The 24,992-nt window shown below is 33.2% G+C and overlaps 1 protein-coding gene across 1 annotated transcript in view; it reads right to left on the bottom strand.

Annotated features, from left to right (window-relative positions):
- LOC143191018 (chitin synthase chs-2) overlaps positions 1-24,992 on the bottom strand; it is a 45,648-nt gene that overhangs the window by 9,143 nt on the left and 11,513 nt on the right. The window contains exons 4-22 of the mRNA XM_076395658.1: positions 22,673-22,857; positions 20,406-20,611; positions 19,264-19,467; positions 19,018-19,192; positions 16,911-17,128; positions 16,703-16,856; positions 15,378-15,578; positions 13,653-13,781; positions 13,344-13,509; positions 11,907-12,082; positions 11,417-11,850; positions 11,194-11,361; positions 8,890-9,019; positions 8,652-8,827; positions 8,140-8,407; positions 4,664-4,944; positions 4,419-4,601; positions 785-955; positions 489-726 (exon numbers count right to left, since the gene is read on the bottom strand). Of these exons, the coding sequence (XP_076251773.1) occupies positions 489-726; positions 785-955; positions 4,419-4,601; positions 4,664-4,944; positions 8,140-8,407; positions 8,652-8,827; positions 8,890-9,019; positions 11,194-11,361; positions 11,417-11,850; positions 11,907-12,082; positions 13,344-13,509; positions 13,653-13,781; positions 15,378-15,578; positions 16,703-16,856; positions 16,911-17,128; positions 19,018-19,192; positions 19,264-19,467; positions 20,406-20,611; positions 22,673-22,857 (3,863 nt within the window). The remainder of the gene's footprint in view (positions 1-488; positions 727-784; positions 956-4,418; positions 4,602-4,663; positions 4,945-8,139; positions 8,408-8,651; positions 8,828-8,889; positions 9,020-11,193; positions 11,362-11,416; positions 11,851-11,906; positions 12,083-13,343; positions 13,510-13,652; positions 13,782-15,377; positions 15,579-16,702; positions 16,857-16,910; positions 17,129-19,017; positions 19,193-19,263; positions 19,468-20,405; positions 20,612-22,672; positions 22,858-24,992) is intronic.

The following is a 24,992-nucleotide window of genomic DNA, read 5'->3' as shown; positions in this document are numbered from 1 at the left end:
ATTATCGTGAGAAACTATGAGGAAACCTTGTACTTCCTTGTATTGTACTTCCTTATATATTAGTTGTCTTTGAGTTTTAATGATTAATAAAATTAAAAATGAAGAATGCGTCTAAGGCATGGGAATTAAGTTTGTATGTAAATATTCTTCAGGTTATGGTTTACAAAAGGTGTAATTGGTACAATTGTTTTAAAACGTTGTGATTTAGATTTTCCTCGATAGTTTGAACATATGAATTGTTGGTTAAAGAGGATTAATCGGATTTCGTTATAATAAATACAATATTTTTGTGTTTGTTAGTCACCGTCATCATCTCAATAGGCGACACTTGGCGTTGGCTGAAAGCAGCATTCTTTAAAAATGTTTCACTTTGGTGCTCCCAAATAATATATGTCAAGCCAAAAAATCGCAGATATTGACGAATTATATTATTAATATTTTCTTAGTCTGTGTTTTTAACACAATTTCGAATTTTAAAAAATACTCACATTTTTCATTGTTGCGGAACTTCTTCATACGGGCAGCAAATGCCGTGTCCAGATCATTGATGACAGCTCTCTTTTTATTTTTGTTTTGCATCAGAAGAGCAACGGTACTCCTTCTCGTCACGTGACTATTGACATCCTCGTTTTCGTCGTCGTCATTCACTCCTTTCAGTTTGATTAACTTGCGGAATACTCTGATTGGATCTCCTTCGAACAGCTCGTCTTCTGTCATGTTTTCGATCTAAAATAAATCGCGTGTTTCGTTCCATTTGTTTGCCTTAAAACGTGAAAATATGTACCTTGGTGTCGAATAGATTGAAGTTCAACTCAGTATTTGCCATGATTTGAGCGTAAGTTCCGAATCTATGGAGTAACATGGCCACAAATTGTACAGCCATCAAGCCGAAGAAGAAAATAAGAAAGACGAATCCTATAGGTTCCAGTTCCAGGCGAGTTTTGGTTAGTAGAATCTGTAAAACAAAGTTTAATATTAAGTATTTGGATGTATTTTGATTAGCGATATTTATTAATGAAAATGCGAATCATTAAAAATACACATTTATTAGTTAACCTGTAAAAACCATTAAATTCGATTGCTTTAACATATCTCTACACCAAATAACAGTTTTCCATTTGGTATTATGGAGTTATTCATTGTATTTAGACTCTAATCATGGAACGTTCAAAATTATGTTTTTGATATTAATTACTTTCATTGTTTGGCTTGAAGTAAGATCCAAAAGGGGAAAGTGTTTACAACACGAATTGGCTGAAATTGTTATTTCGAACTCCAGATCAAAACTGTCTACTTTCCAGGCCAAAAAGAAGTGTTTTCTATATCGTATTGTGCGTGGCCATGAAAAATGGCTCCAAGCCCAAAAATCCTGTATACCCTGTCTCTCTTTTGGTATTCAGTCTTATATAAATTATTCAAAATTGTTTTGTCGTCGATGTCTACTTCTATAGCGATGTTGCGAGACGAAATAAGTCGATGTAATAACAAATATTATATCAGATTTATGATTAGCAGATGAGCCCAAAGGGGGCCTTGGCCTCCTTTATTCTTTGCCTCCAACTCTGTCGCTCTCCTCCATTCTCGGATGCCCAGAAGCTCGCATGCATCTTCCTGAGTTTTTTTTTCTTTTCTGTAGTAGTAGCGCCTTGTTAGTTAGCAGGTTTTCTTTAGTTTAGTTTCTGCGGTGTTACTAATTCTATCAGTTTCAGTTTATTTCTATCAACTCATTGTAGATGTTCGTTAACAATGCATGTGAGAATTTTAATGGTGCTACTGTGTATTAAATCTCGCAACTTAAGATCGACACCGTAAAAATTGCATGGCTAGATAACGTCACGTATCTAGATCTCCACTTCGACCGACGGTTCGGTTGGCATTCCCAAATATAGAAAGCAAACCAGAAAGGTTCGGGGATAGCAAACCTGCTATCTTTTCTGATCTGCCCTTCTAGCAGATTTCCGATCACCATTAAATGCTTATTGTACAAGATGTTAATTCGGTCCATACTCATCTACGGATCTAATGTGTACTTCAAGTTTGTTACACACAACCAGGTGAAACGGCTTCAAGTTTTCCAAAGTAAGCTCCTCAGGAGAATCTTAAATACTCCATGGAAGATTTTGTCAGAAATTATCAAATTCATAGGGAAACTGATGTTCCAGAAATCAAGCATTTCATATCAAAATCATTCCACAAACAACAACTCAGCACAAGTTTTTCTGAAAACGCGCTTGTTCACGAGCTGGTCGTCATGCTGGGAGCTTAGCACCGCGCCACCGCTAACCTCATCTTTTCCAGGCTGAAACGGTCTCATTTGTCTCTGCAGTCATAACTTCGCCCCCATATCACAGCATCCACTTTTTTGTTAACTTATATTCGCGAATCAATAGTTAGTTTCGCTATCTGTTATTTCGCCAGGTCCTCGTGCCCAATAACAGCTGTCCGGTTAGCGGATGCCATATCCCCAAATTTAATGCAGTATCAATGGCGACCCACAGAGGCCAACTGTGAGACGGTTTCGGTTTAGTGTATTGGTAAACCTAGAGACAGCCCCACATAACTCGGTGCAACTCGTCACTCCAGGGCAAGTCTCCGCGACCAGGTATGCGTCATGCATTTCACCGTCTGGTTTTTGACCAGAACAAAGAAAAAAATACGTATTAAATAGCATCGGATACATTTGTAACCAACTTTATGTGATGATGACGATAATGATGACTGATGGTGTACATCACAGGCATAACTTTTGAGTGTGGACACTCAAAAAATTTTTAGTGCGTTGACAATATCTGAATTACTCTGACTTACAGTAAAGGTAACCATGACCAACCGATTTCAACATGTGAATACTCTTTTCGACGTTATAAAAGTGGCGTTCTTGACAGCGAAAATAAAGAGCATTGTGGACAGCGAAGAAAAATTGAAGACGAGGAATTGAAGGTATTACTCGGGGAATCCGTCCATGGGGATCGCCATCTACTACAATTGATACGTTTGAACCGAGTACTGCGCGAAAAATCGGCAGGAATACGAGCAAAGACAACAATGTTATTCTTCATTATGATAACCCTCAACTACGTGTTGCAAAACCGATCAAAACATACTTGGGGGAAACATTAAAATTGGAAGTGCTACCCCACCCGCTGTATTCTCCAGACCTTGGTCCTTCTGATTAATTCTTATTCCGAGTTGTGATCTGTCTGAGTAGTGCTTCAGTTTTAATGAAGATACTAAAAAAATGGGTCGATACGTAGATAGCCACAAAAGATACATGGTACTTTTGAGATGGAATTCGTAAAATGCATGAAAGATGGATAAAGTAGCGGCTATCGATGGACAATACTTTGAATACAATATACGTACTCGTTTTTCACAATAAAGCTTCAAATTAAAGAAAATCCTTTTTCGTAGATAATAATAGTTTACTCAAGATAACACGTCAATTGAAAAGTCCCCGGCCTGACACATGATGGCACTATTAGAATTAAATCCATGTGTTTTTTAGTTAGTCTAGTTTGTGAATTATAGTATTTTGAGTGAAGCAACTTATGTTATTGTGAAAAAAATGGATAAAAAGGAATTTCGCGTGTTGATAAAATATTGCTTTTGAAAGGAAAAAATACAGTTGAAGCAAAAACTTGACTTGATACAGAGTTTCCGGACACTTCCCCAGGAAAATCAACCATCAAGGATTCGTATACTAAGTTTAGACGTGGTGAGATGAGCACCGAACACGGTTAACACAGTGGGCACCCAAAAGAAGTTGTTACCGACGAAAACATTTAAAAAATCCACAAAATGATTTTGAATGACCGTAAATTGAAATTGAATAAAATATAAGACTGTCTAAAGATATCAATTGAACGTGTATATCATATCATTCACTAATATTTGGGTATGAGAAAGCTCTGTACAAAGTGGGTGCCGCGCGAGCTCACTTTTGACCAAAAACAACGACGAGTTGATGATTCGGAGCAGTGTTTGAAGATGATCAAGCGTAATAAACTCGAGTTTTTGTATCGATATGTGACAAATGCACACGATGAATACGCTCCAAAGCGTGGGAACACGCAACAGTCGGCTGGCAAGGTTATGGCGTCTGTATTTTGGGATGGGCATGGAATAATTTTCATTAACTACCTTATAAAGGAAGGACCATCAACAGCTACTATTACATAGCGTTATTGGACCGTCTGAAGGACGAATTCGCTGAAAAACGGCCGTATTTCAAAAAAAGTGTTGAATGGTATCGAAAAGTTGGAGGGTATAATGAATATATCACCCTTGAAGGGAATTATGTTGAATAAAAAAAAACTAATTTTGCCAAAGAAAATGTGTTTTACTATGGTAGGCCGGGGACTTTTCAATTGAATACATACCTGTTATATACATCCCTTTTAGGTTTACATTTCGCTTACCTCATTTGCTGTTGATGTTCCGGTATATGTAAAATTGACGGTGGGATTAAACGGCCATTTGAGATGAATCAGGTCTTTTTGTAACGTTAACAGAAACACTACTAATACGAACAGCGAATTTAACATGAAGAAACTCATCACCATCTTGTCTCTTAAATCTTTCAAGTCTCTTGCGACCTTCTCCTATGAAGGTAACGGATATTAGTGAAAAATTGTATTGTGATATAGATATGAGAGTTGCTAACCTTATTATCTTCGATTGGATGTAGATACTTGTCCAATAATTCTTTCCAAAATATTTCTTCTTTCTTATCCAGATAGGTTACGTTACCTCTTATTAAATCGCCATCATAGAACCAGCTGTTGTTCTGGAGGTCATCTGGCATACCAATGGATTCTTCATCGTCGTAATAGTCGTAATCATCGGCTATGGTGTCGCCTTGAAAACTTACGCTGGGAGGATTGAGTGTAGATGGACGCATTGTAGACGCTCTGGGTCTAACAGATAGTCTTGATGCTCTAGCTCCTGAAATATGGGGCGCGTCAGTATAGTCTAATCAATTTTTAAATTAATTCTGTAAAGGTTACATTTTGTTAAACTTTGAGGTTAGGCTTTTAAATTGTCTTCAAAAACATAGTTGCTAAATATTGTATCCATAAACTATTTCTATATTTATTCCATATCAACGAAAACAGGAAATTAATGATAGTGGTTGGCATTGGATTAGTTGGATTAATTATTGTCACGGACAGAAATTAATTACGGATTCCGAATATTCCGAGGAATATTTACAAGCCACCAGTGTAAAAATTCAAGAAGTGAACGGGCCATTAACAATTAGTGCTATATGTTGTCCACCTAAACACAACAACAAGGCAGAACAATACCAGGGTTTCTTTAACGCACTGAGTAATAGAGTCATTGCCGAAGGAGACTACAATGCAAAACATGTTATGTGGGCTTCTAGACTAATAACACCAAAAGGCAGAGAATTGGTCAAAACAATGAAGGCACATAATTTACAGTATATCCCTACCGGTGAGTCAACATATTGGTCGTCAGTTAGAAAAAAAATTCTAGATACCATAGATTTTTTTGTTAAAAAAATATTGATATCAAAAAACGTGCAAAGCTGAATCATGCTTCGATCTACCATCTGATCACTCATCAGTTATTATAACAGTGAACTCAAATATTCTCAACAAGACAAAACCACCTTATTTGCATAACACCAAAGCTAACTGGTCATTATTTGGAGATAAATTGGACAGTCTAATATCCCTTAGTTTAGCTTTCGATACAGAAAGAGATACATACATTGCAGTAAAAATATAAGAAAAGAAAAATTATACAAGGGGTCGCATGGTACGCAACACTTAATAGCGCGACATATCAAAAGTTTAATCATATTTCATCTACAATTAAACGAAAAATTGCTGAAAAGAGAAAACTGCGAAAAACCAGAACAGAACAAAACAAGAGAAAATTGAACAAGGCCACAAAAGAGCTGAAAGAGTTAATAAATAAGGAACAAAATCAAGGAATTTAAAATTATTTAGAAAAGTTAACGCCAACTGATGCAACGGAATATTCTCTCTGGAAAGTAACAAAATTCATTAAAAAAACTTAACAACATAGTGCACCCATTAAAATTGATAACAATACCTGGTCTAGAAATGATAAAGATAAAGCGGAAGTTTTCTCTAAACACCTAAACACAGTATTTAATCCGTACCTGTCTGAAATATCCGCAACAGAAGAAAATAACATAGTTGACTTGCTTAACACTCCGTTTCAAATGGATCTGCCATATGAGAAATTTATTGTCAAGGAAGTAAAACAAACAATACGTAAGGAAATCAATGCTAAAAAAGCTCCTGGTTTTGATCTAATTACTAGAAGAATCTTGAAAGAGCTCTCAGGAAATTAATAGCAGTCATATTTAATGCCATGCTAAGACTTAATTACTTTTCTAGCACTTGGAAAGTGGCTCCAAAAATTATGAGTATTAAACCTGGGAAACATTCAAAAGATTCCTCTCTATATCTCGTCCTTTTATCCTGACTCCTCTTATCGTCCTATAAGCCTGTTACCTGTGATCTCTAAACTTTTCAGAGAACTATACATTAAGAGACTCAAAATAATCGTAGAAGAGATAAATATTATTCCGAACCATCAATTTGGCTTCCATAATAATCACGGAATAACAGAATAGATACATAGATTAGTCAACTAAATTAACAAAAACTTAAACGATAAAAAATATTGCCCCGCTGCATTTATGGACTGTATGTTAAATTGAAAAAGCTTTTGCCCCATACGCACTTTCAATTGCTGAAATCATACATCACAGACAGACATTTTATTGTCAAACAGGATGACGAATACACCGACTTACAGCCACACAGCACGTTCAATATGTTCGTGTATTCCGCAGGGCAGTGTTCTTGGTCAATTGTTAAATCTATTGTATAAAGCTGACGTACCGACCTCAAGAAATTTTACTGTTGTAACATATGCTGACGATACAACAGTTTTATCGTCAGACGAGGATCCAATATCAGTCACAAGAAACCTCCAACTTCATCTTAACAAAGTCGAATTGTGATTGAAAACATGGCGTATCAAAGCAAATGAGACAAAATCTACCCCTGTGACATTTACCTTTTGTAGAAGAACATGTCCGTCAGTAAAATTGAATAGTCATGAACTTCCATAAGCAGACAAGGTTAAATATCTGGGAATGCATTATGATCGACGTTTGATATGGAAAAACATATAATGACAAAACGAAAACAGTTTGGGCTTAAACTAAACCAAATGTATTGGTTGATAGGGCGTAAATCTAAATTATCATTATGTAATAATGTTTTGCTGTATAAGTCAATACTTAGGCCCATTTAGACCTATGGTATTGAACTGTGGGGTACCACTAGCAAATCTAACGTAGATATCCGCCAGAAGTTCCAGAAGAAAGTATTGCGAGTCGTCGTCGATGCCCCATATTACGTGTCCAACAAACTGATTCAACGCGATATCCCCTTAGAACCCATAACGAGTGTGATTTGACGTGTTAGTGTAAAGTACTCTGAAAGAGTATTAGTGCATCCCAATGCACTCGTCAAACAGTTAAATGTGTGCGATGACAGTGTAGTGCATAGGCTCAAACGCAGACTACCATACGAACTCCTTAATAGACACTAGAGTGAGATTTAATAATCTCTAGAATAAGTTAGAATAGTTTTTAGAATAAGTTAGGATAGACTTTAAAATAAGTTAGAATACTACATGTTTGGATGGTTATATTATATAACGGAAATCATATAATACTTATTGTCCACTGGCAGATTGTTGACATTTTAAGAGATTAATAGAAGAAATTATAACGTGATTTTTTTTGAATTTGTTTATGATGCAATTTTTTGTGAGCCTGTTATAGAGTGACCTAGAGTGTTATATATCCAGTGTATATGCAGAAATAAAAAAACGAGACGACGTTTTCCTTATTTTTTTTACAGGAATACAATAGAAGAAATTATGAAAATTATGAAAACACAGTTTAAACTTCAATGTTGCGATGGCAAAGGTGATTATACTATACGAAAAGTCTTAGTGCTTAGTATTCAATATATATTCATATTATCACGTTCATATTATTTTCTCTATCCCTTGTATACAGGATATAATAGTAATTATGGAAAAATATTAACAGAAACTTGCCTTCAACTATGGTCGTTTTCCTTTTTGACATTGTTTTTCGTGGTTCAGCCATTTCCGGATCTAAAGTGATTTTCTCCAGGTAGTCGATTCTTTGCTCGATATGTCCGGTCTTTTGTTCAATGTTCACCAAAGAGTTGCTTATCAATACCAGATGTTTGGAATCGCTAAAGCAGTCAGCGAAGAAATCTCGCACCTTGTATACCATTGATATCACCGGTGATAACGCTTTTTTGATGGGTTCCTCTTTCTTTTCTTCCTGTGCCCCTTCCTTTGATAATTAAAAACAATCTATATGAGTTCTGAATCGATACAGTAATATTAGAATCATTTATTACGTTTTATCATTATTAGTTTAAATGTTTTAAGGCTTAACAATAGCCCAATCGGTCAAATTTAATATACATTTGTTACTGTGGTTTTGACATTTCAGCGATTCATTTTTGTTTATATAGATGATAATAATTAATTCCTTGATATAATGTATTCTTCTGTTTGATTCAAATAACACTTACAGATTTGTTTGCAACGACTGTTACTTCTCTGGTTCCCCAACTGACGTTGTTCATGTTGAAGACTGAGTAGATGACCAACAACAAGTACATACTTGGAACAGTAACCAAATAAATGATACCGTATTTCAAACAGTAGAATTCCTTCGGATGTATAATAGCAGCAACTATATATTCACCTACAAAGGAAATATCGAGTTATTTATTGTTATTAATTGAGTAAATTTAATGGGTAACCTACCCATCATAATAAAGAAGAACAGCGATGAAGGAGCCAATATACCGTCTTGATTTATCTGCATTACTACACCAATTAGTACCGCCATCATTACTAAACCGTAGAAACCACTTATAGCAGCTGCGACTGTGAGCTAAAAAAATTGAAATTATTAATAATAGAAAAATTGGTTTATCATTGGATTATAATCATTATATATTTTTAAAGTAATTGTAATGGGGATAAGGGACATGTACAAAATCCATAAAATGTTATCGAAGCAATGCGTTGAACTATTAAACCCTTACATCTCGGCCAGAACATTTAGAGTTAAACAAAAGAAGCTTTACTCAACGGCAAAAAAAAAACAAAAACAGGTGCACCGCAAGGCAGTGTTTTGGGTTCTGTTTTTTTACGTATTCTATACATGTAACACACCACAAAAAGAAAATGTTACTGTAGCTAAATTTACTGATGACGCAACATTTTGTTGGAGACAATAGCGAAGAAGCAATGAGAAAACTGCAGTACAACATAATACCGTCCATTCTTATATCAACATGGAAGTAATACAACTCTTGGATAACATTAGAACAGACACAGACAGAAAAAGAATCAAACCATTTGATATTTTGTAGTGTAGTATAGTGAGGTGCATTTAATTAAAAAACGGCAGTGTTAGTACATAAACATTATTACATTAGAGGCTAAGATAGGATCGATGGGTCCTCCTAAAAGTACCTTGGGATGAATCTTGAAGCAAAACTTCAACCGATGATCATTGCTCAAAAAGGAACTCGAATTAAAATTAAAAAAAAATATCGTGGGAACGTTTCATGTCAATATAATACAAGTTTTCTAGAATAAAGTTCTGAGAAGTATTGTAGATGCTCCCAGATACTCTAGGAATAACCAATTAAACCGAGACCTTCGGATCCCACTTGTAAGAGAGGAAAATAAGCATTCGCAACAAGATTCCACTTCCATATTAGCACCGAAATGCTGCAGCTCTTGGAAAACAAGGAACTAAGTTGCAGACTCAAGAGAACTAAAGAAAATATATTAAAAAATGGATAGAAGTTACATGTTATGGTATGGAGGATAGTCGGTATATAGTGTACTCAATTATTATCTGAAAGTTTGACCATCAAATGTTGCGGGTGAGAAAACGTGTAAATCAAGATGTTTTGATGAGAAGCTCCATTTTTTAACAAATAATTACTAGCATAGATAATTGTTTGGTTTATTCTAAATTATTGCAGTTTGATCCGCCTAGTGATTATTATTTGTCAGATCGTCATGAAAGCCTAAATGTTGAACGAGGCAAGCAAATTATAAAATTTTTCTCATAAAATAATTTTGAGTCTGTTGACGCGCTCTTGATGATACGTGTGATTTACAGACAGATGAATAAGAATGAAACAAAGTGAATAGAGAATATGGATAGGAATGGAAAAAGTATTAAAAATCCATATTCATTTTTTCCAGATTAGTGGTATAATTATTGTTATTATTTGTAAATGCAGTTAGAATAGGATTCGTCGTTATTCACTTGACATTTGAGTCAAGTAAAAATTAATAAATTAAAATATGTTGGTTTACAGGCACCGAAAAGTATCAACAAAAAGCCCGAATTACTTAACCGTTCATTGTCTTTGTTTTCCTGAAATATTGTGGTATGGAAAAAACGTTAGAGAAGTAAGTATTGATGTTATATTATACGAATAGTATCTGAGAGGACCATATGTTATGAATGGTGTTAATAGGCATTCAATCGGAACAAAGTTGATTATTAAGAAAACAAGGCAGGTTGGCGTTGGATTGCCAATCGTTCCGTGGTTACTCGAAGCGTTTCTTGGCATAGTTAATAGTGGAGTTCGGGAAAAAGTATCGCTGCTGAAACTGTAAGATTACAAAATGTGGATTGAAGTTTAGTGGAATACAGTTTACTGTGGTCTTGTCTTTAAAAGGTGGTGTTATATTATACTACTAGTACTGCACTACGATCTGAGGGGACCATGTGTTAAGCATTGTGGTAATAGTCGTCGGGATGATTATTACTTGTTTAAGCGTCAGAGTGTTATTTATATACACTTGAATAACTGTCAATTAGGTGGATTAGGCCCCCAGAGAGTACCACTACATACAAATGGGGACTAAAACCTTACATATGAAAAATATTTTAAGAAATATGGAGCGAGAGGCATACTGGGGCTTAAAATGACCAATGCCATTATATATGTCAAAGCAAGACGTTTGTTTATAATATCTCATTATTACGCATACAAGCGCCGAAATGATTGTAATTAGAACTTATTTTCTACTAACCTGTGTGTTGGAATCACAAAATATACACGTTAGAACAAATATCGCAATGGGAATAAGATTGTACATGAACGCACTCCATTGGTTTAGCCCGAATGCCGTCACAAAAGCGCCCACCAACATAAGGAAAATAGTACCAGGACCTATAACGGTACCAATCATCAACACGACCTAAAATCGTAAGAATGATTAACAGGATTGTTGATGATATCTCAATTCCTTGTACTTGGTAGAAAATGTACAGCGTAGATATGTTGTCGTTCACTTTAATGATATGTTTGGAGTCCTGTAGCAGATCCAAGATATTAGCCATGGTGGAGGGCATCCATCTCCTTCTTTGATTGTAAAACTCGTTGAAACCTTCGGGACAGTGCGTATAAGCATCGGAAGCTGCTGAGTATTCAACCCTGTATCCTCTCTGAAGCAGCAAAGTACATAGCCATCGGTCCTCGCCTTGATCGTATTGGACGTAGTGACGAGCTTCTTCCGATCTGGTGGTATAGCGGGCCATGACGTTGTGGTCCATGAGGGCGCTGGCTCTGAAGAGGGAGAAACAGCCGGGAGAACAGAGTACGCAACCAATCACGTGCTCAGTTGCCTTTTGCATCCAATGACCCACGGCATACTCGAATACTTGGTACCACGCGATTGTTCCGGAACCTGCAACGATAGTAACTTTTAATCTAGTACAAATGTTGTTTCGGTTGAAGACCGACCTACTGGATGTATTCGTCCGCATGCTGCTCCCAATGAATCGTTCTTTTTCATGTATTGGACTAGTAAATGTACGGCTTCGGGTTGGAAATCGATGTCTCCATCTAAAGCCATGATGTAAGTGTTTTTGGAGATGACCTTTACTCTTTCCGGAGTGAATTCCTCGTTATCCATAATTCTGTAATACAGTTTTTACATTGTTTATACACACACACATACACGAAATTCTTTTTTTCGTGAGTCTCACCGTCAGCATAATTTGAAAAAAATTTGGAGATCTACTCGACTATAAATTAGCTTTAAAGGACTTTTATAAATATAAAGCTTGGTTATGAAAAATCGGTGGAAAAATTACTAATTAGTATGAAGGAGCGAGCTCTGGAAAATAGGTTGGGGAAAATGGGGTAGCACTTCCCTTTTTAATTTTTCCAGCTATGTTTTCTGCGGTTTGGAAACATGAAAAATGACATTATCGTATCTTTGTTCGTATTACGGTCTTTTTTCGGGCAGTACTCGGCTCACTTACATTAATTTTAGTCGATAGTGATTCTCATTGATAGTTTCGCTAGAATTTAGCAGCTCATAGAATACAATAGCAATAGCAATCACACCAAATACAGGATATTAACGGAGATCCATGGATACTTGACTTTGCCAGTGAAGTTCTTGTATGACTAGGTGGTCTCATGATTTTTTTTTACATTTTGATTATTGTAATGGATCCAATTTTCATCACCAGTAACAGTACGAAGCCAAAATTACCAAGTGCCTTTCAATGTTTTTTAATATCAATTCATATAACACAAAATATACAATCTTTTGGAACATTTCCATGTTGTTCAAGTGATTGGAAATGGTTTCTTGTGTTACTTTTGTGTTAGTCCGTGCCTTATCAACGGAGCATGGTTGCCATAAACTTCATATAGCATTTGATGAGCTTCTGTTTCATTTCCATCTTTTTCTTCAAAAAGGAGTAAAAATTTAAAATTTCCCGCAAGTGCGATTCACTCGATACATATTTTGTTCACACTTGGATGAAATGAGACATACTGGACAGTGACACCGTCTGTTGTAAATTCTTTAAAACTAATTTATAAGTCTATATTAATTTATTTGCAACCCATCATGAGAGAACAATATTGTCACCCAAATCATAATAGAAAGATAGCTGTTCTCGAACTCTTTCAAATTATATTTTCTTGAGGTATTGTAGAACTTTTACTATTAATATAAAAATGACTAGAACGTGGATTTGAGTAATCGTGGTACCGTAAAAAACCAATATTGACAATCGAAATTGAGTTTTCATTGTTTTTAGTCGAAAATAAAATAAAACAATAATTGTTCGACTGAATTCATTAAATTATTGCATGTGATGAGACATGGAGAGGGTGGCAAGAAAATTAAAGCGTTTAAAAAAACAAACCTTATTTACATACCTATGTCCCAGGAGGTAGTACATGTACATTACTTGAGACCACCTCTTTTTCGCTCTGATTTTTGCTTTATCCTTCAAATGGGCTATCATTTTCGTTTTGCCTGGCAGTACCCAAACCAATCTTCCACCATATGGTGTGGGATATATAACTGGTGGACGTATCCTAACTATAATTGTTGGTAGTGAATATATTTATCATTGGAATAGATTGTACTATATATATATATATATATATATATATATATATATATATATATATATATATATATATATATATATATATATATATATAATGAATAGATTTTCTTACCGGTTGTTTTATGAACTTCAGTAGCTGCTTCTCCTATAGTGGTTACTAGATCCAAGACGTAACTGTTGACATGGGGGTCATTATCATCTTTTGATTTCCGTACGAAGGCGTCATCGAAAAATATGTGAGCTGCAATGAAGATTAACTTGTATTAAAATAACACTGCGAGGATGGTAAAAAAATTGGAACCGAAATGAGAAAGCAAATCTTGAAATTTATAGAAAAAGACTTAAGTTTTTAGAATATATTTCCTTTAATGATTATATATTTATATATATTTTTATTTATTATAATATATTTATTTCCACTGTCACCTCCCCTGGACTTGACGAATTTCCTTTCCCTCTAATAAAAATCTTCCCTCTAGTTAGTTCCTTCTCTTTTCTCCTCGACATTTACAATTATTTTTGGACGATGGGCCTATTCCTTTAAATATTTTATCTTTTAAACAATAGAGTCCCTCATAGCTCCGTCTTGAGTTCAACAATATTTTTATCAGCTAGGGCACATTTTGGCACTAGACACATCTATCGTCTCTTTGTAGACCATGTGCTGATCTAATATCCAGTTAATAGCCTGGAATATTCTTAATGAAGAAAGGTAGATCGTGTAGTTAGTGAACAATAGTGATAGAATGCGGATAATTTTGTCAGAGCATTCTTGGATGTTGTTAACTTAGTGAGAATGGTGAATCCTAATACTGATAACAAGAAGGAACATATGGACAGTAAGGATGAGGATTATGTTCCCATTGAAGTACTGACTGACGTATAAGCTATATAATTTTTTAACCAAGCTTGATATTGAGCTGAAATAAAGAAGTATCAAACATGTTTTATTTGTAATGATAAGATTCCCGGATATTATATGAAATAACTAAAGAACGCTGCATACCAATTTAAAAATGTAGGTAAAGAAATTATTATTTTATTAATAAGCCTGGTTTTTCTATTCAATTTATTGTTTGATAAAAATATATTAATACATAAATGAAGTAATAACAATATCCAGGTAAAATAAAAAAGCTACATAATTTGCCTAGATGGAGCACATGGAACAAATAGAAGAAATTGTGAATTATTAACAGTAATTTGGTAAATATTTTAACCGCTGATAAATATTAATATGTTTAATGATTAATGGAATAAAATATATAACTATATGACAATTTATCCTTTAAACATTTTAAATTTAATTATTTTAGTTATTTGATTTATAGATCTAAGTTTTCATTTAATGATTATAAATACATTATTTTAATATAATATCTGTTATAAAAGAGTGCCTTATTGAGTTCGTTAATATACAAATATCTATTACTTAATTTAATATTTCATGGTTATAATTATTATAAGAAAATTGATTTTTATTTAGTTCTCATGATTATCTTACTCATGATATTTTTCTTATAATGTTCAGTTATTTAGTGATTTAAACTTATTAATTAATACTTTGTTGATTATTGAAACTTAATGGAAATTAGATGTATTTGATTGACATTTAAAATAGCTTAGTGAGTGATTAAATTTTTGCGGTCAAATCTCGATCACAGGACGATCATCAATATTTATTTATCGATTCTTGTAATAATGCTAATTTAAGATTCTTAATAAGACTTCAATAACGTGAACTACATTGGCTTGAATTAGTTCATGTTAACGAGCGTATGTTGCGTATTTGCTATGCGTTCGTTTTTACGAATCGTTATTAAAATAAATTACTTACTTTCCCATTCATAGTGGCTTTCTACTGGTATACGTAAATATTGTTTTACTATTCGATGGGCCGCTTGATCCTCGTCCATCCTCAAAATAGTCTTCAAGAATTCCATCATCTCCTCTCGCGTCTCGTGCCACATTGTACCGCATGCGTATATCTTGGTGATCTTGTCCTCGTCAACTTCAGTTGTCTCTTCAGTTGCTTCAGCTTGAGAACAAAAAAAGTCAAATAGTAAAAAATATTAATTATACAAAGAATATTATTTCAATTGCGAAGTACTCTGAAAGACTATTAATGCAACCCAATACACTCGCCAAACAGTTAAGTGTGCACGATGACAGTGAAGTGCGTAGGCTCAAACGCAAACTACCATATGAACTGATTAAGACACATAGACACAACAAGACAAGACAACAAAACAATAAGATTTAATAATCTCTATAATAAGTTGGAATAGTCTTTAGAATAAGTTAGGGCAGACTTTAAAACAAGTGAGAATAGTATCTAGAATAAGATTTGGATTATAAGTTGAATAATAGATCACTTACTGAAGTGATCTTGTACATGTTAGGATTGTTGTAACTTAATGCCCACGGGTAGATTGTTGGCGTTCTAAGAGATTAATAAAAAAAAAACGCAATGGTTTTTAAGATAAAATCTTACAATTATTATGTTAAGAATATGGAAGATAAAAGTATGACGTATTCTTGGATTAAAGCAGTTACTAGAATGATATCTTCCTGAAAACGGAAGGATGAGGAATTTATTTTCAAAGTAATAAAACACAAAGGCAAAACTGTAATAGATCCCATTAAATTAAGACCATTAATGAAATATGAAATTCATTTTATATTTATATGTCTATGTAAAAATGTATGAAATTATAAATTTGTATATTTTTATATATATTGTTTTTATATCTGCGTTGTAAAATCTTTTTAAGAAACAGTTAAATGCCTTTACAACAAAATCATTTCTTTGCAGGTGTCCCAGTACCATCTGGATATTGGAAGTTGCGATTTTTTTTTCCAAAGACATCTATTAAGTTTTCTCTCTATTATTTTATGCTGTAACTGTTATTTCAGATAGTTTCACCATCGTGGTTTTATTGCTTTCCGTAAAAAATCAACAGTTTACTATGGTGTATTGTGACTGACGATGAAAAAGGATCTATTAGAACAACGCAAAATGTAGTGAATTAGAAGGTACTAAAACGGAATTAAAGTGTTACTGAGGAGTTCTACCAATGTCAGTGGAACAAAATTAATGACGTATTGTTGCAAAAATGATTACAGGGAATTCAAAACCCTCTAAGGTATATTTTCACTTACCTTTAACTTTTATTATTCGGTCAACCACATTTCTTCGATTCAGAGCCAACGATTGGTCGATGAGGAAGGCGTCGTACATAGGTCGCATGAACAATTGTTCGGTGGTAGATAATTTTGAGTTCTTATTGGACCAGATGAATTGAGTTATCCAAAACTATCGATAGAAATAGGTTTATTTCACAAGAACTGAAAATAGAACGAGACTTACCTGTGATAGTAGCCATGCCAGCCATATCCACGCATGTTGGTGACCGACAAAGTCTTTCAGATAGAGCAGTGGTGGCGTGTTGAAGAACAAATAGGTAATTTCGCGTGGAAACGTTTCGAAATAAGCGCAACTGTCTTTGGCGAATGGGCCGCATATGGCGACCAACGTTGTGATTAGGACTGGGACAGTGAGGTTTAAAGGAAAAGCAAAACTAGAAGCTGAAAATAATGATATCATATAAAGAACTTGTTGATGTACAACTATGTTTCCGCTGTTTTCCATAAATTCGTTTTATTTTCACCCGGAGCTATGTAAATTCGTTTTAGAATCGGATGATATTTTCCTTCTCATTTTATTCTAGTTAAAAAGAGACACAATGCCGTCTGATTAGTTCGAAAACGTAAACGAATGAGCCTGTCAAAGTCGTCCGATTGTCAGACATATGCAAGATTCTTGAAAGCAATAGTGATAAGAGGTTATAACTCTAATCCATAAATTATTGTGACTGTATAATTAAATGTAGTTTTTAGATATGCTATAACGTTAAAATAAATTATATTTGATAACATTATTGTTCAATTATTTAATTTAGATTAGAATTTTGTTTTATGTCAAAGCCAAACTAAACTAAAACACACAGTTGATGCGACGTTTTAATATCACAAATTTTAATGATGTATGTATAAAATAACTATGAACAGACTATATGTATATATATATAGCCCGTCTAAAATAGTAGAGAATTTCTTGCCAATTGCATTAGAAATATTGTAAATGCGTTGTCAAATCTATGTTCTAGTTAAAAAATGATTATTGTTATGGGCCCTGTGACAAGGAGTGTAGAACAATATACAATATATGTGTTACATTCACCAAAGAGAAACCGTTCAAATGCGAAACGGGTGATGAATCAAGATCATTTAGAAGTTAGTTTTATTTCAAATATGATATATGAATAATATTTAATTAAATTAGTTCAGACAAATTGTTAATCTGGAAAGTGTTCCCAGAGAACTCATGAATATTAGGCTCTTCTCCTTATCATTGCATATTTAATCGCATCAAATTAATGTGGATGGTAGCAAAGAATAATTATAATGTACATGACGGTCACTGAGAGGTACAACTGTTTGGACTTGCGGAAATAAATATTGTGTACAATAACACCTTCGGTATTGAATACATCAAACACACAGAATAATAAATTGACAAATGATGGTATTTCATAGTACATACGGGAACACGTATTAGATAGACTACAAATTAATAATTTATTATTAATTTGTAATTGATAAATTAATAGTTCTTTTGATAGTGAAAGTGATAGAGACGAAATGAAACTTGTCTGATATGGGTTTACTGCCAAATAATGATAATTACCAAGGCAGATTGATAAGAGCGGAAATAACCAATAATGCATTTGGTCGGAATGTATGTGGAGATAATGGATAGTAACATTTTTATAGATGATATGGCAAATGCACTAGGGGAAATGCATTATGCATTAATTAAATTAGAAAATATAGAAGAAATCGGTAGGATTTTGTAAGAGGAATGTACACAAGTAGTCACAGATGAAAATACGGATAAATACTCATACTAAAACGACTTAACAAAGAAACGTATGATGGAAACATAGCAACGACGAAAACAAGATTTAAATGTAAAAAGGTCATACGTAAATCCTTCCTAAAAATTCTCTCCAATGAAAATAAAATACATTCCTTGGATATAAAATTGTGAATTGGGCCTCCAGAGGATCATACCCCTGCATAAAGAATCGCGCTTTGATCTCTGCTTCATAGATGGTGAAGAAAAGAGCTCAATGTAAATATAATAAAACAATCCTACATTCTTGTCCTATCAGTAAAACAGCCAATGCACATCATAGATGACGTCGAATGTACTGCTAAATGCAGTTTCTAAAAATAGAGAATTCGGTTTAGTTGGAGTGGATTTTGTTCTCATTTTACTAATTAAAGCCTTCTAGTTGTGGAGTATAGTTAACAGCAGCTTAGATAATTTTTTACTCGCTTGCTTTTTTACATAAATATTCGAATTTCGGGAAGAAAATGACGGAAGTAAAATAATATGAAAATTATATTACCTTGGATCATTATTTTGCAAGCGAACTTGGCGAAGGCGTAACAGATGTAAGTCGTTGCAATATTGACACCTAATATTATTAACTGATAGAGGATACTATTGGTGATATATTCAGTTCCCCCGGTGCTTACACCATCACTTGTGCTGACATTTGAACCACTAACTTGTGGAATAATCTAGAAAATAAATGTTAAGACGAGTAATCCTTTAGTTAGGTTTGGCTTGTGACTACTCGCTCCTCACTTACCTCGTTAATAACCATTTTATGTTCAGAAAACGCTTCAAAGAACTCATCAAACATGAATGAGACATCGCCCTCCCTTATATAAATGCTAATTACAGCCGTGGCCAAAAACAAAACGCATTTTACGACGGATACTATAGCGTAGCTGAAGTATTTACTGTTTGGGAAGTCTTTTTTGGCTTGTGCTATTATTCTAAACAACTTCACCTGTAAAACAAGTTTGGGTATTTGTTATTTGGTTCTGACAAATATATAACAGCTTTTAAATATATATATATATACATCATACATATCATATATATCATATATATCACCTATATCATATCTATCATATATATCATATATATCATATATATCATATATATCATATATATCATATATATCATATATATCATATATATCATATATCATATATCATATATCATATATCATATATCATATATCATATATCATATATCATATATCATATATCATATATCATATATCATATATCATATATCATATATCATATATCATATATCATATATCATATATCATATATCATATATCATATATCATATATCATATATCATATATCATATATCATATATCATATATCACATATATCATATATATCATATATATATATCACATATATCACATATATCATATATATCATATATATCACATATATCACATATATCACATATATCATATATATCATATATATCATATATATCATATATATCACATATATCACATATATCACATATATCACATATATCACATATATCATATATATCATATATATCATATATATCATATATATCATATATATCATATATATCATATATATCATATATATCATATATATCATATATATCATATATATCATATATATCATATATATCATATATATCATATATATCATATATATCATATATATCATATATATCATATATATCATATATATCATATATAAGATATTTTGTAGCGAACATGTAAGCTGATTTCGGAAAATGCGGAGGAAAATCACTTCTCAACTACTTTCTTTGACATAAAATATTTCATAACAGGTTTCTTTAACTTATTCTCTACATCATATTTCGATATCAGCCAAGCACCACAAATTATAAATAATTATTAACGAAATATAATAAAATTACCGGTGTATCTTCAAATATAAAATTTTCCCACCATCCAAACGAAATCATAGCCGAAGCAACTGGTATCAGCCACAAAACTTGATTTTCTTCAATTATGGGCCAAGCAATAAAACCGGATATTTGGGCTAGTAGTGCAAAAACGTCTAATGTTAGAAGGAACCAGTTGTCTTTGTTGTATAGCTTATTTATATGTCTGAGAGTGAATTCTGAAAAATGCCAAGTGATGTTATTTATTATGATGTAATTATATGAGTGAAAAAGTAATCCAAGTTTTTTAAAATGTATTAATTCTTGATGTAAACTAACAGTCAAAAATTTCTTATAAATTCCAACTTATTCATGACTATTTTTCAAAATGTTCTCCTGCCATGCCTCAAAATTAATTTTATTAGAATATGGTTTTTGAATGCAGTAATATATTTAGTCCAGTAACAGGTCAATTGAAAAGTTCTCGGCCTACCATAGTAAAACACATTTTTTTGGCAAAGTTAGCTTTTTTTAATCAACATAATTCCCTTCAAGGGTGATACACTCCCAAATTTTCGATACCATTTTTGTAGTATGATTTGTCCTTTGCTTCAAAATAGGCCTCAGTTTCGGCGATCACCTTTTCATTCGACTTAAATTTCTTCCCAGCGAGCATTCTTTTGAGATCTGAGAACAGGAAAAAGTCACTGGGGGCCAGATATTGACTTGTGGCAGGGTACACGGTACTTTCTTTTCAGCAGCATTTGCGGCCGTTTTTCGGCGGTTTCATAGTTCAAACGATCCAATAATGCTATATAATAGTCGCTGTTGATGGTCCTTCCTTTTTCAAAATTATTTTGAAATTATTTTAATATTTTGAAAATTATTCCACGTGCATCCCAAAATACAGACGCCATAATCTTGCCAGCCAACTGTTGCGATTTCCCACGTTTTAGAGCGGGTTCATCGTGTGTAGTCCACTCGGTTGACTGTCGACTGGACTTCGGAGTGAAATGATGGAGCCACGTTTCATGCGTTGTCACATATCGATGCGAAAACTCGGGTTTATTTTGGTTGATCATCTTCAAACACTGCTCTGAATCATCAACTCGTTGTTTTTAGTTAAAAGTGAGCTCGCGCGGCACACAGTTTTCACAGAGCTTTTTCATACCCAAATATTCGTGTATGATATTCTGTTCAATTTCAATTTACAGTCATTCAAAATCATTTTATGGATTTTTAAAATGTTTTCGTCGGTAACAATCTCTCTTAACTGCGTTCATAATCTTCGGTGCTCATTTCACCACGTCTAAATTTAGCATACCAATCCTTGATGGTTAATTTTCATGGAGCAGTGCCCGGTAACACGGTATCAAGCCAAGTTTTTGCTCCAACTGTATTTTTTCCGTTCACGCGAAATTCCTTTTTATCCATTTTTTTTCACAATAACAAAACTTGCTTCACTCAAAATGCTATAATTCAGAAACTAATGATCTGTCAGCTATCAAATTTATACACGCGTCTTTTGAGAATTAGGGCTAACTAAAACATGTGGATTTAATTCTCGTAGCGCCGTCTATGTGTCAGGCTGTGTTTTCAACTGACCTGTTATCTTCCGAGCATACATAGACATTTCTGATATAATACTTTATATTAATTCGTAACGTCACAGTGTGTTTGATTTTGTGAAAATATAAAATGAAAATGGGTTAATTGATGTTTTATTCTGGCGAAAATTTCTATTAATATTGGGGTTTTCCAGCTCCTAGATAATGATGGCTTAGTCAGAAGATTAATGAGAGTAAAATTATGTAATCTAATTCAATAAAGTTATAAGTAAAATTAGGTGTACATTAAAAACAGTGGCATAGATGTTCAGCCCAAAGCATTTATTGTAGGATAAATACTTCGTAATTTTAAAATCGTAGAAAATTAGGATAAAAACAAGCAGATTACTAGTGTTATATTGCTAGATTGCTTTAAGAAATAATAAAAAATTATTTCCTTATTTATTATTTACTTATGTATTTGTTTAACCTTTTGATCAATTTAATTTTGGATCTGTTAAAGGCGAAGATGATGACTTCATGTCTTTTAATCCTACAACAGAGGTCTTTTCTATTAATTAATTCAGCTAGTTTTAATCCCATTCAATATTTATATTGAAAAAAGTAGTTTGTTCCAGTGGTGATTACTTTATTAAATTAGAGTTAATTTAAATCATTTTACTTTGGATTACTTTTATTGAAAACTTATTATTTAAATGTTTATATATTCAGTGAAAATATTTGTGATCTTACCTAGTGCTGGAAAGAAACATAATGCATTTGTTAACATTGCTCCTCTTATAACGTCCATCTCTGGTAAGATGTTGAAGATGAGCAGGGAACTGCCTATTGCCGGAAAACTTTCTGTCATTAATAATAACAGGAAGTCCCATAGTGAAGGTAAGTCCCATGACTTAAATATTAATATACGGAGAGATCTAAAAATACATATAGGTTTTATTATATTTTTGTGTTAATATAAGTTCTTAGAATGTGTACTATTTTGATTTAATATTTATGTTTAGTCAGCATCAATTGGTTATCATGAAGTTATAATGTTTCCTAAAAATGGTACAATACATTGTCAAAAACATCATGTTAGAAAAAAAGCAAAACACATTAGAACCAAAATAAAACAACTATACTGGTTAGTCGGAAGATACTCTCAACTCGATCTAAAATCAAAGAGGTTGATTTATAAGACAATTAGAAAGCCCATTTGGATCTATGGGGTGCAAATATGAGGTTGCACTAAAAATTAAAATCAACTAGTAATCCAAAACAAGGTTCTTCAATTGATTACTAATGCTTATCGCTACGTAACCAACGAAGAACTGCACGATGACCTGGAAATCAAATGGATTTGCGAAGTTATCCAAGATTTCGCCTTGAAACACGAAAGAAGATTATTAAAGCATACTAACGTGGAAGCAATACAACTGCTGGAAAGCGCGCAGGGCGGCCGGAGAATGAAGCGAACCAATCCATATGAACTTATATAAAGCGTATACCTTAAGTGTAAACTATAGCTATAAGTTATTATAATTTTATAATTGAGGAATACATATTGATGTATTTTCTCGCACTCCTCGTGCTTGTGAATTAATAATAATTAATTATAATTAAGATTGTACTAAGCGTATCTAATAGATGTTATAAAAAATATATTGTAAATGCATAATCATTTTCTATATCTCGTAATAATAGTGTGAATTTTGATGAGAACAGTTTTTAAATAGCTCTATATTATAACTTCCTTTCATATCAATTTGATAATCTAATACCATAACTAAATATTTGGCACAACTTTCAGATGGAAAAGATCGAAAACTAGTGATACGTCTAGAATTGCTACAGACTGTAAATTGACAGTTTAGGATCATTTCTCAAAAAATGTTGGGGTAATTGTTAGTAGTGAAATAAATGTATATGACCTAACATGACTATATTTCCTGCTAGGCTTTGGGATCATCATTAGTTCCACTACTTTCTAGTGTACAGGCGTATAATTCAGTATTAACGCTGCATTAAACGAATAGATAATCTTTATTATGGCTTTTCTAAGCAACTGTTTCAATGATTAAACCTAATCTCGGAGCCTTCTTTGGGCGTAGATATATTTTTATCTTCGTGTTTTGTTTTTATTTTGAGTGTCTACTGTAATATTTTCGAATTTAAAGTTATTATTAAGTAAGTTATTAACACTATGTCCAGTGTTGACTGATTCTTGACTTTTTGCTTATTGTTTCTTACCTATGGTCCATTGTTGCTTCTAATAGGAGGGATAGATAGTTATAGGCCTCTTGGTCATGTAAAACAGTTGAAATGTTTAGTGTTCCATAAGCAACATTACCACAGCAACCGTAAAAAACGCAAAATATTTTTTATTATTTAATTACTACATTGTTAGTAGTCGTTTCCGTCTAACCTACAATTTTTATTTATGATAACTTAAAATATAGATATATAATCAGGAGGACCCATCGGCCCTATCTCAGTCTCTGATGAAATAATATTTATATATGTCACTGCTGTATTTTTTATTACATGCACCTCACTACTCAACACTACATAAGATCAGATGGTTTGATTCTTTTGAGTATGAGTCCTGTTCTGGTGGTATCCAAAAGCTGCAAAACATCAATATTCTTATAATTGTGGAGTCTTTCCTCATGCCCCCTTGCAACTATCTTGATTTCTTGACTGACTGTAAGTATCTGAGGGTCTCGATGTAGGTAACCTATAGTATTTGAGTGCACCCACAATACCTCTCAGGACTTTGTTCTGAAAAATTTGTATTTTATTTATGTTACTCTTTGCAGGACATCCCCATAATTGAACTCCGTATGTCCATATAGGTTTCAGTATTTGCTTATATAATAGCAATTTATTATGTATTGGTATGTCATTTTATTCCAATTAGTCAGTACATTTTCCTATATTTCGATTCCAGTTCTTTTCTTTTCTTCTTTATATATTCCTTCCAGCGAAGTTTTGCATGAAAAGTCATTCCGAGATAGTTAGCGATGTTGCTATATGGAATTATATTATTATTTAATATTATTGGTGCTTG

Source organism: Rhynchophorus ferrugineus, unplaced genomic scaffold (genome assembly GCF_030347505.1).
Source record: "Rhynchophorus ferrugineus isolate W39M unplaced genomic scaffold, kcgeb_rfMv2 rfM2, whole genome shotgun sequence".
Lineage (NCBI taxonomy): Eukaryota > Metazoa > Arthropoda > Insecta > Coleoptera > Curculionidae > Rhynchophorus > Rhynchophorus ferrugineus.
This window is presented reverse-complemented; position numbering and strand designations above follow the sequence as displayed.